Genomic DNA, 11,698 nt, shown 5'->3' on the forward strand with positions numbered 1-11,698 from the left:
GAGATCCATTGATGCTTCAGGACTTGAAGTTTCTCTCAGAGACGGAACTTGGGCCATGCTGCTCTCAAAGACCAATCGCCTCCCAATCTCTTCACTGATTTCACTTTCTTCAAACCCTTCTGGCTTCTCAATGCTGTCAATACCACCATAGCCATCCACTTCGTCAAAGATTACCATGTCTTCTCTCAGCCCATTTTTGCCTTCATCGACAAACAACCTTTTCAGAGATTTCCCAGAAGGTAGCTTTTGAACAAAGAATTCAGAGAGAGCAAAGGTGACAGAGGAGGAAAACGGAGCTTGTGCGATGGTTGGCTGAGAGGAGGGAGAGACAGAGAGAGATGGTAGAGCTGGTTAATAGTGTAGAGAAAAGGAGCAAGAAGAAACACAGATCTGGTCAGCTCATCCAGTTAATACCAAGGGTCATTTTTTTTTTTTTTTGGTTAAACTTGAATTTAACGATTGCGTGAAAAAGCTCCTTTTTTAAAATTTCGAAAAAAAATGTTTTAAATAAAAATTTAGGATATCTGATATCCTTATAAAAAAAAAACAGTTTCAAAATAAATTTATCCTTTAATTCTTTAATTTAAGATACTAATAAGATGCTAATATCTTATTTTATTAACGATAAATAAATTTAAGATAATTATAAATTCTAATTCTAACTAATAGATATTTTTATGTAAATATCTCTAATAGTTAACATTAATATATGTAATTATCTTAAATAATCACTATTTAATATTCTATCAGAAAATCTCATTAAATTGCTATAAATAACAATGATGCATGGAGGACGACAGAACAAAAGAAAATAAAATAAAATAAAATAAAAAACCAAGTCAATAGCAAAACAAAAGAACAACAAGAAGTTCAACTAGTAAAATTAACCAATACCTTCCTTATTTCAAGGAGGACTAGCAGGGGTAGATTCAAAATAGCTACCATTCTTTAAATTAGTAAGCAAAAACCTAAACAAAGATGTAACCACAGAGAGCCATCCCAGAGGAAAAATCTTCTTAAAATCCATCATTACTAAAAAAATTAGCAGCTCTATTATCTTAGCTCTACCAAGGAGAATCTAACATCCTTGTATGATTCTTTGACAGATAGTATGTCCTACACAATTTCAAAACAATGCCAATCAAAATCAATACTCAGCCGACCTGCAAGCATGCGAAGCAAAGCCTCACAATCTATCTCAATCAAAATGTTCATGCCACTATATCTTCCTGCTTCTTTCAAGCCTTCTAAAACTGCAAAACATTCAGCCATAAGAAACAAGACAGTGATGATTCATACATTTTTTATATTTCTACCTCACTTTTCTTGGAAAATTACCACTTGTTTTGACATATTTGCAAATAATTTGTCATATTTGTGATTAAAGGGCAAAAAGATATTTTTAAAGAATTTTTTGGATTTACCGCATATTTTTTTAGATTTTATTGAGTATTATTTTTAATCCCTAAAATACACTTTTCTATTAATTTTATCAATTTATTTGTAGGTGGCTAAATGAAAAACAGAAGAAGCTAGAGGAATAAATTGAGAAATTTCTTCTCTTATTTTTAATCCTTAAAATATATTTTTCTATTAATTTAATCAATTTATTTGGCTTGTGGCCCACCATTTGTTTGGATTCAAGGGTATTAATGTACCCTTGAATCAACGAAGACGCACATTCTTGACGTTATCTTGTGCTGATCACTTGGCCAAAATGGCACATAATTCTTGTAGGGAATTGATTTTCATATATGAGGAACCTGTAGAATGTGCAAATTTATTTTCTTAATGATCATGGTGGGAGTCTGTCTTATCGAAACTAATTTGAGACTTTTAGCCACTTACCCTTGGCTAACCTTATTAATGAGGGGGGGGGGGGGGGGGGGAAGACGCTCATTTTTGTCCTTTTCTACGGCGAAGGTTGAGAGGCAAATAGAGTGAGAGAGGGTGCAAGCAGGCGAAACAAAAAGTGTTAGAGCAGAATATTTCAAGAGAAGGTCGAGATTTTTGTAGACTAAGTATTCTATAATTTTTGTTTTAATTAAGATTACTAATTTTAAACCCTTTTACAGATGATAGAAAATAGTTTTAGAGAATTTTAGATAACTTTAAATAACTCTGAGAGTTGTTAAAATTATTTTTTAGAGCAACTTATAAATCAAAGGTGAATCTAAGGAATAAATTATAATTAAATGGGATTTATTTTAAATTATATGAGGATGAAAATTTAACTTATTAGATGCTTGAGACTTATAAAATGTTCTTACAAGCAATTTAAAGTTAAAAAGTACTTATTAATATAATTTAGAGTTGTTTTGGGAAGTCTTTGGAATAAATTGAGAAGCTCTAAGGTTAGAAAAACATTAAATAAAATTTATATGAACTAACTAGAGTAGTTTTAGAGTTATATATAGCTTTCATGAATACTTTCAGATAACTTGAGAGTAATAAATAATTAAATGTAAATTTTATGTGACTCTAACTTTTTAAATTATTGTTAATTTATAGGGCGTTAGGAGCTACCGAAGAGACTTCTTAATTTTGTTTTGACATTTAAATTAGCTAAAAGATATCTTATAGAGATACCTCAAGTTCTTTGAGTGAACTTAAGCCAGTAACTTATTTTAAGTTACCTTGTATGCTAACATGGATAAATAATTGAACCTTTTTGTATGCTAACATTGAATTGTACCTAAATAGCATTCATATAATAACATTTATTAAAACTCGGTCTAGTGGTTAGCAAAACAAAAATTTTGGGGACTTTTATGTGAAATTATGGTTAGTGGGAAACTATTACTAGGAATTTTTATAATTATTTGTTTGAAATTTATAAGACGTGATAAACTCATGTTGATCATAATTTAATTAGTTGGAGTTTGGTCCAATCATTTAAATATATAATTTATTAAGTTTAATAGTGCCAATATAATGATAAATGCCAGAAATTTTGAGAAACAAGTTGTCAAAATTGTAATTTAATCTAGAATATATTATTGGAACTATGTTAATATGAGGTGGCTATAAGCTATGGACTTAAAATGAGGAAGTAAGGTTAGACCGTGATCACACACTCACCCTCATGTGGTGCGAACTAGGTGGCTTTAATATGTATCTGAGCTACCCCAATTATTTTGACTAGGATCAAGACAAACTCCGTACCATTTGGACACCTTTTATGGTCAAAAAAGGGAGATCGAGACTTCATAAAGAGAGATGAGGCCTTTAGCCGAACACCATCCCCTATCATCTAGAATCTTAGCATAATGAAATAAGACCCACATCGCCCTTTAATTCTTCATCTTCACTCCACACTAGTACTTCAAAGACCTGTGCTAACATCAAACTATAATGCTTCACAAATGAAGCTATTAGCTTCTCGACAACAAAAGAAGCTTAAAAAAGGGGAAAAAAAGAAAAAAAAATGCTTCCAAAAACTTATAAATAATGTTATTCATATGCAAAGATTAACAACAAGTCATTATCTAGAGGAAAAAAAATAAGTTTATGTTTTTATTTTAACAGCAATCCATTTCATATTAGTCATTGTTTATGAATAATATTATTTGCAAGTCCTTAGATGCAATTTTTCTTAAGAAAAAAGGAAGAATGACATTTAAAGCCTTCTCAAGAGAATTTATTGCAATAACAGCCCATCAGTTTTGTCAAGGATATTATCTTATATAAACACATATATATTGCTAAAAGTTAAACCTTAACTTTTTAAATTTTTAAGGGAATCATATCCATCCCTAAAATTATCACTCGAAAGATACCTAACATTAATGATTCAGGCCATGATGGTCTCTACAAATCAGAACTGATTCCATGAACATATTCCAAAACAGATCTTCCCAATATCATATCCATATTTCTAATATGTTCTGTTTGTGGATACCTAAACTCTGTTGACGTAGGCCATGCAGATGATCTCTGCAAGTCAGAATAGATTCCATGAACATGATCAAAAAGTTGTCTCCCCAGTATCATACTCATATTTCTAACATGTTCTGTTTCTAGATACCCAAACTTTGTTGATGTAGACCATGATGATCTCCGCAAGTCATAACTGATTCCATGAACACAACCAGAAACTTGTCTCCCTAGCATCACATCCATATTTCTGTATCACATCCATAATTCTAACATATTCTGTTTCTGGATACATAAACATAGTTGATTCACGCCACGATGATCTCTGCAAGCCACAACTGGTTCCACCAGCATAACCAGAAGAAGCTGGCCCTAGTTTCCCTATTTCACTGTTTAAGTAGCCTCCTCCTCCAAAGATTGGAAGCTGTCTATTTCTGCAACTAATTAGTGATGGTGATGAGAGTTGGTTGAGGCTTCTCAGAGGGTAATGATGATTGCTGAGAATGGGTTCCTTCTTCATTAACAACTTGAACTTGAATGTGCTACACTCACCCACGGGGAAAGGCTCATCAGACCTGGACCCATCACCTCGCTTGTTGTATAACCGGGATAATCTTCTTTTTTGAAATCAACACACTCTATCAGCCACAGGAGGCTTTGTGTCCCAAGTTCATTTATGCACCAATCATTAAATGGTGGTGTGGTCTTGTGATTTACATGAATTTCACCGTCAGATTTGAGCATGCTCCTTGCATTCCTAAAAAACCCAAGTACAAGGTTCTTGTGTTTCCTGGAAGTGCCAGAAAAGGGATGTTACAGCCTTCACATGCACTAATTAACTAAAGGGAAGTTTATAATAATAATTCACTTATAATGTCATTGTGATCAATATAAGAATATACCAATCAACATTCACAATTATTTTGGATAGTTCAACTAATTCCTTAAACTCCATGCAATGCATGGGAAAACGAGTCTAATTATATCCAAAACAAGACAACTGAAGCCAGACAAGTGTGTGTGTAGAGAGAGAGAGAGAGAGAGAGAGAGACTTAAATACGAACATGTGTTACAGACAAAATACAAACATGGAATGCCAACTTCTACACTAGTAAGGTCAGTAGTACTCATAATATGTATTGATCAAAAGGTCCTTGCTTTTCTTTTGATACACAACAGGGAGGTACTTGGATCTTTTCTTTATGAAGAAATTATCAATGCAAGAACATGGAAATCATTTCCTCACAACATAGTAAATACAAGATTAAGATGAAATGTCTTAAATACCCTCACACATGCATTGTTTTCTAATGAAAGTACTAAAGCTTACTAATTAAAGTAATCAATGTACAGTGATGAACCTACATGCTAGTGAGTGTGGGCACTTGCCCCCATAGCCCCAGTTGCTTCTGCAAAAATTACATGCAAGGCATGTAAAATTTATCTTTTTTTGACCCCATTGGTTTAAATATTTTCACCTACTAAGTTTCAATTCTATTTAGTTTACTCTTTTGCCTCTACGAACAAAAGGTTTTGGATCCACAAAAAAATTATTGTTCTCATTTTTTAACATGGTCGATAGATGTAGACATGATATTCACTTCTTGCCTTTGAAAAAAGGTAAATTTTACCTTTGGACGTTTGGATGACATTTGAAAATACAATATATTGAAACACTAGATGAGTATCCTAATCTTTTGAGACTTTTGAAAATTATTGATGAAAAGTTTGGGCTTTACATATATTTAAAAAAATGCCATTCTAATATTATTTAGGACATCTGCCACATATATACTTACAGAAATTTCATATTTACTGTAGTCAACCATCTTATACATAAGTTGCCACATGCCAGGGAAATTAAATTGTTCATATACCAAACCAGACAACAGCTTAGACTGAAAATCATAATTTTGAGCACCAATAATTGTCAAGTGAAATCTTTTGGAAAGGCTGACAATCTTTTCATTTCTATTATATATCCATGGTCTGAAAGCTTAAAAGTATAATTGTAAAATTACAAGAGTGTTTTCACATCAAAATCAAAATATATAATAACACATTTTACAAGTCACATTTTCACAAGCCATGTATGATGCAACTCATTTATAGAAACCATGTAACATGAAAAAAAGTGTCTAATCATATATTAGCATCTCCATAATATATATGTGTATATATATTAAAATGTTAGACAAAAGTAAAATGAATTCTAACTGGGAGACTCACTGAATCAGGGAGAAGCTGTCTTCTTTGCCATGAAAGCCTGCATGAGGGAAATTGAATATAATTCTATCAAATTCCCTCGTTTTCAAGTCATCATGGGATTTCATCTGGGTTGCATCAACTCCGTGCAACACCGTTGCTCCCAGCTTTGTTAAGGCAATTGCATTTGACATGGCTCTCTTGTACTTCTTAAGTTGATCTTGATGAACAGGAAAAGCAATCCATGACACAACCAATATTCACAACTGTGCTAAAATCAACAAACTAAATAATAGTCGCAAAAGTAATTATTGTTCATTCAAAGAACAAAATCTGTGATATTCGTTCCTTGACTTTTCTTTGTATAGGGTATGCAATATATACGAACGACGGGAAAAAAATCAAATGTTAAAATTCCTTATTTGTGTTGAGTTAAATACCAATAATCAATGATCCCTTCAGCGAAATCGCAGAGCATAGCTTGTGTTCGTTTGGATGCTTAGAAAAGAACAAGCGAACAAGAATCAAACTCACTTAGATGAACAAATTCATCGTTTTGCAAATTCCTAGGGGAAAATAATAGTGATTTCAACAGGGAAGGGGGGCAAAAAATAAGCAACAAACCCAGAGAATTCAAAAGCTCTAGCAGTAAGAAGCGTCATCATCAAGAAATCACCAAAACTCTATACCGTTTCAGATAATAACCACTAATGAAGATAATATCTTTCATGATGAAGGTAAAAAAACTGATGATGAAGAAGAAGAAGAAGAAGAAACACACTCAAACGTAAAGGTAAGAGCAGAGGAAGAGAGAGAGAGACCATAAGTGTCGAGGGAAGAAGCAACGATGTTGAGAGCAGACCCAAAGGATTGAGCCAAGCAAAGGGAGAAGGTCATCCATTTTTCTTCTGATTCGTCTTCTCCAACACTCCAACCCACCATCTGTGCTCTCGCGATTGCGTGTGTAAGAAGCTTTCCGTCAACGAGACTCCCAAAGCTGAAGCTATAGTCAAATTTTGGTCTTTCTGAGTCATTGAGTAGTCCTTTATCGAATCCAGTTTGAGTGCTCATCATGTCCCATGATTAGCAATCCGCAACTTTGCAGGTTTTATTTTTTACATTTTATTTTATATTTTTTAAAATAAAAATTATAAATAATAACAAATTTATTATATCATCAATCAAAACAACATAAATTTAATTTAATTTAAAATAAAATTTTTTTAATTTTTTAAAAAATAATTATTAAATACAGACGATTTAAAATATATTTAAATAATTAATTTATAAAAATTATAAAAAAAAATTTAAAATTTTCTACACATACAACTCATTTGATAGGATCAAATAAAGATAACATTCTAACATTTTAAATATTTTACAATATGATCGAATTAATTTAAGTTAAATTGAAATGATAAAAACACTCTCCTCAAATCTAATGCATATTGTGGCCACTAAATTAATGATAAAGTATTTAAATATTAAAGCGATTTAAGTTGTAAAGGAGCCACGATTGTAATCATTCAATTACCAAAATTTTGTTATTCTATTACACAAGTTTTTTTTTTCATTTATTTTGTAGATAAAAAAAATCACATCCAACTAATTGTAAATAGGTCACATTTTAAAGTTTTTAAAAACTTATTTCATAATTTCTAGTTAATATATTTTTCACAGCCCATTAAACTAATTTATTTAAAAAATTAATATTAAATTAGATTATTTAAATTAAACATGTATTATTTAAATTGATAATAAAAAATTTATTAAAATTTTATAATTTTTTATAATAAATATAAAATAGAAATAAAAAAATAAAATTTTAAAATGATGCCCGTGAGCAACCCTTGACAACCACCGACACCTAACGCGATATGTCGCAGTGGCAAATGATTCTTTTTCTTGGTGAATCGCGTTTTGAGCAATGACAACCAATTGTCCTCTTTTTAATTTATGAACCAGTCAAAAAATATGCCGGAAAAAAGTCAAAAATTATTATCGTATTCCTTCCTAGAGGAAAGAGAATCTTCAATACTGATTGTGTTTTAAATTTGGGTAAAGGTATATTTTTATTTTTAAAATATTTTTTAAAGAATATTCAATATCTTAATTTTTTGTTGAAACAATTTTATCTTTAATATTATTAAAATAAAATACTTTTATCCTTTTCATTAAATTTTTAACAATTAATGTTTGAGCTCAACGTTGGAATTTTGATGGAAATGATAAAAATACTCCATTTTCATAAAATTAAGAGTAAAATTACTTTAATAAAAATATTAAGGTGTTGGGTATTTCTCAAAAAATATTTCAAGGATAAAAATACATCTTTACCCTTTAAATTATAAACAAAACCACATGCACAAAAATTTTCTGTCAATATATTATTATTATTATTATTTTAATCAATGATTTAAACACTAGACCAAACGAAATAATCAAACTATCAACCAGAGCTATTAATGACTTGATTTGGATCAAAAATTATTTTTATGATTGAGTTGAATTGGACCAGGCTGTTATTAAGTCAAAAATCAGAGTTGCATAAGGAACAAGAGTGGTTTTCAAAAAACTGAATAGTTTTAAACATAATATTAAAAAAAATTTAAAAATATAAAAAACTAAAAAAATTAAAAATTAAATCATGCTAAAAGTCAACTTTATTTTTAAACAATTCACATGTATAAAATATAATTTGAAAATATTTTCTTATAAAGATATAACATTTATAAGTGAAAATGTAAATATTTTTAAGTCTTTTTATATATAATTTAATCAAAATTTATTTATATTTGATAAGTTAATATTTATATTTATTAATTTACTATCATTTTATGTTATTTTATCAACATGTTATAATTTTTTATATTTATATATATATATATATATATATGTATGTATGTATTTAATATTATTTTTATTTAATTATCACATTATCAACCTAACTGTTGATCTAATCGATTAAAACATAATAACCAATAACTGTTGACATTTGTGACTTAATGCCTGATCCAGCTTTTAAAACATTACTTTTTACTACGCAATCGGGTCGAGAGTTATAAATTGTGCCAACTCAGTTTACATAGCACTTCATGACTCGAATAAGGACAACGCTCCCTCAGTCCCTCCAACTCCTTTTTATGTTCTTCGATATGGGATTTAGTTGGGAGTAGCAATGAGTGTGTAAAAAATAAGCAAAGGCTGCATTTTTCCCTCTTTATTCTTATTAATGATTAATATTTATTAATTTTTATAAAAGAATCACAAAGCCTGACCATACAACCGTTTAGCTTCTTTTCAAATCTTTAAGTTTTATATTTCTAATTCTAATTATTTATCTATATTTTTATATAAAGTTTATATTTTCAATTTAGTTGTAATAAGTCTCCTGAAAATAATTAATAGCTTGTCATTTTTTTATGTAATTGATATTTATTAATGAATATTGAATAAGTTTTCCCTCTTAGCTTTCATTTTCAATTATCTTACAACAATTTTTTAATCATTATTAATAGTTACTAATTCTTTTTAAATATTTATTATAAATATTATTCACTAATAAAATGGTATTTCATTTAAAAAAGAGTACACATTCATAAAAACTCATTTTATGAATTTTATCTCATAAAATAATATTTTTAAAATATTACATATAACTTGTAAGTATCATGTGCGATGCACGACACGTGTGAAAGCAATTTTTTAGTGTAAGTCATAAATAATTAATTATTATTACTATGTGAAATAATAAAATATAATTTATTTATTTTTTTAAGAATTAACTAAATGGCCTCAACCCCAAATGGCAGGGTTGAAAAGTGAATTTTTGCATCTTAACACATTCTTCCTAGAATCGTGCAATTATCAAATTGCCACCGTTCAAGTCAATTTTTAACTTTTAAAAATGAGAACAAGATAATTGAAAGTTAAGATGATGAGAAAGTAGTAGGGATAATGGGTAAGGAATGAAGGGAAAAAGGAAATTAAGATAAAAAAAATTTGAAGATGTAATTTCTATATAATTTGAAAGCACTAATATAATTAAGGTGTACAACACACACACACACACAGTTTACTAAAGACCGTAGAATGAAACTGAAATATAATGAAAATATTTTATCAATCATCACTAAACATATATAAAGATTCATAAACCCAAAATTTTTTTTAACATTTTGCTTTAGCAAATAATATTGTCATTTATCTTAATTATGAAATGTGAAAAATCCAACGCCAATTGAGAATTAAGAACTAAAAATTGTCTTTGTTTGCACTAGCAGCTAAATTCATGGTCTGAGTCATGTTTGAAAATACTGTCTTTAAGAACTATTTTGTTACACTAGATTGATCGAGCAGCAACTTCTTAAGATTAAATAGATTATTCTTGCAAAATGAGCAAGGACACAAAATAACGAAAATTCCCAATACAAACTCAGGCAATGCCAACATTTATATTGAAGCAATGAGATAAGGGAGGAGAGAAAGCTCATCTTAGAGGCTCTACAAAAACATGCGGCAAGTATTACCTTATAGGCAGATATCTCAAAAATTAGACAATAAAAACACATTAAACACAATTACCTTTTAATTTTTTTTTTCACGCTTCGTGCATCGCACAGGCCACATACTAGTTCATGTAATAATAGGATTTAATATATATGTTACAACAAAAATTTATTTGAATAGTATTTAATATTATTAATTTATAATAATTCATTTTGAAATACTCATAAATATTTTATAATATCTAATAATCCCACACATATTTTAAAAGGAAGGAAAATTTTTTGAAAAACTATCTTATAGTTTTCAAAATTTTGAAAAATTGCTTAGTACCATGTCTAATTCTTGCACAATTGTATGCGATAGTCCATTTTTCCTTTAAGCCCATTTACTAACCCAAGTTCACACTTTAGTATATATGGACTAAGGCCACCATTCATTTGAGTAACATGAGACTTTTATTTTTGACACAGCTGCAACAATCCTTCATATGTGTCAAAAGGAACATAACCATCTAAGTTATTCACACAAAAGATAATCATTTCAAATCTAGTACCTTTTGACTTGAACTAATAAAACTTAACACACAAAAAAGTCAATATAACTTCGTTCATGTGCACACCTAGTTTTAACAGATACTGTAGAGATTTTTTCACAATCTCATAGAAGCAGTTCCATTCCACAATTGTATAGATAATTTCATCAAGTGTATCTACAATAAATACACTATCCATAACGACCATGAAAAAGCATTAAGAGCTTTTTCTCAGCCTCCAATCAATGCATTCTAACACTTTCTCAAGCCATAGAAAGGGATAGAAAATTTAATGCTAGCAGAACTAACAAATGACTTGTTGGGTTGCCATCACCCCTTAATTTCAAATTGGCTTAAGTCCTATTCCTCTTAACATTTAATAATTAACTTCTTCCCCAAGGGTTTAATTTACGGATCCATTAAATTTACATTTGATCTCACATAATCGATTGAGATAACTCTATCTTTTAGCATGCTTAATTGTATCTCAAACAGTGTCTACCTATGCCATTGCTCTCTTTAGAATGACTATCACCATTTGATAATTACACAAGTCATCGACATAGTGTAACATCC

The 11,698-nt window shown here is 29.7% G+C and overlaps 1 protein-coding gene across 1 annotated transcript; it reads right to left on the bottom strand.

Moving 5' to 3' along the window:
* Positions 1-3,618: 3,618 nt before the first annotated feature.
* On the bottom strand, positions 3,619-7,155 carry LOC129302595 (heavy metal-associated isoprenylated plant protein 41-like). Its single transcript, XM_054941515.1, has 3 exons — positions 6,903-7,155; positions 6,106-6,301; positions 3,619-4,666 (listed from the first exon to the last, which is right to left on the bottom strand). Exons 1-3 carry the CDS (start codon positions 7,153-7,155, stop codon positions 4,396-4,398), a joined length of 720 nt encoding a protein of 239 aa, XP_054797490.1. The 3' UTR covers positions 3,619-4,395.
* Between the last annotated feature and the right edge of the window lie 4,543 nt (positions 7,156-11,698).

This window comes from Prosopis cineraria, unplaced genomic scaffold (assembly GCF_029017545.1).
Source record: "Prosopis cineraria cultivar Desert tree isolate PC_DT_omini unplaced genomic scaffold, ASM2901754v1 PC2, whole genome shotgun sequence".
NCBI lineage: Eukaryota > Viridiplantae > Streptophyta > Magnoliopsida > Fabales > Fabaceae > Prosopis > Prosopis cineraria.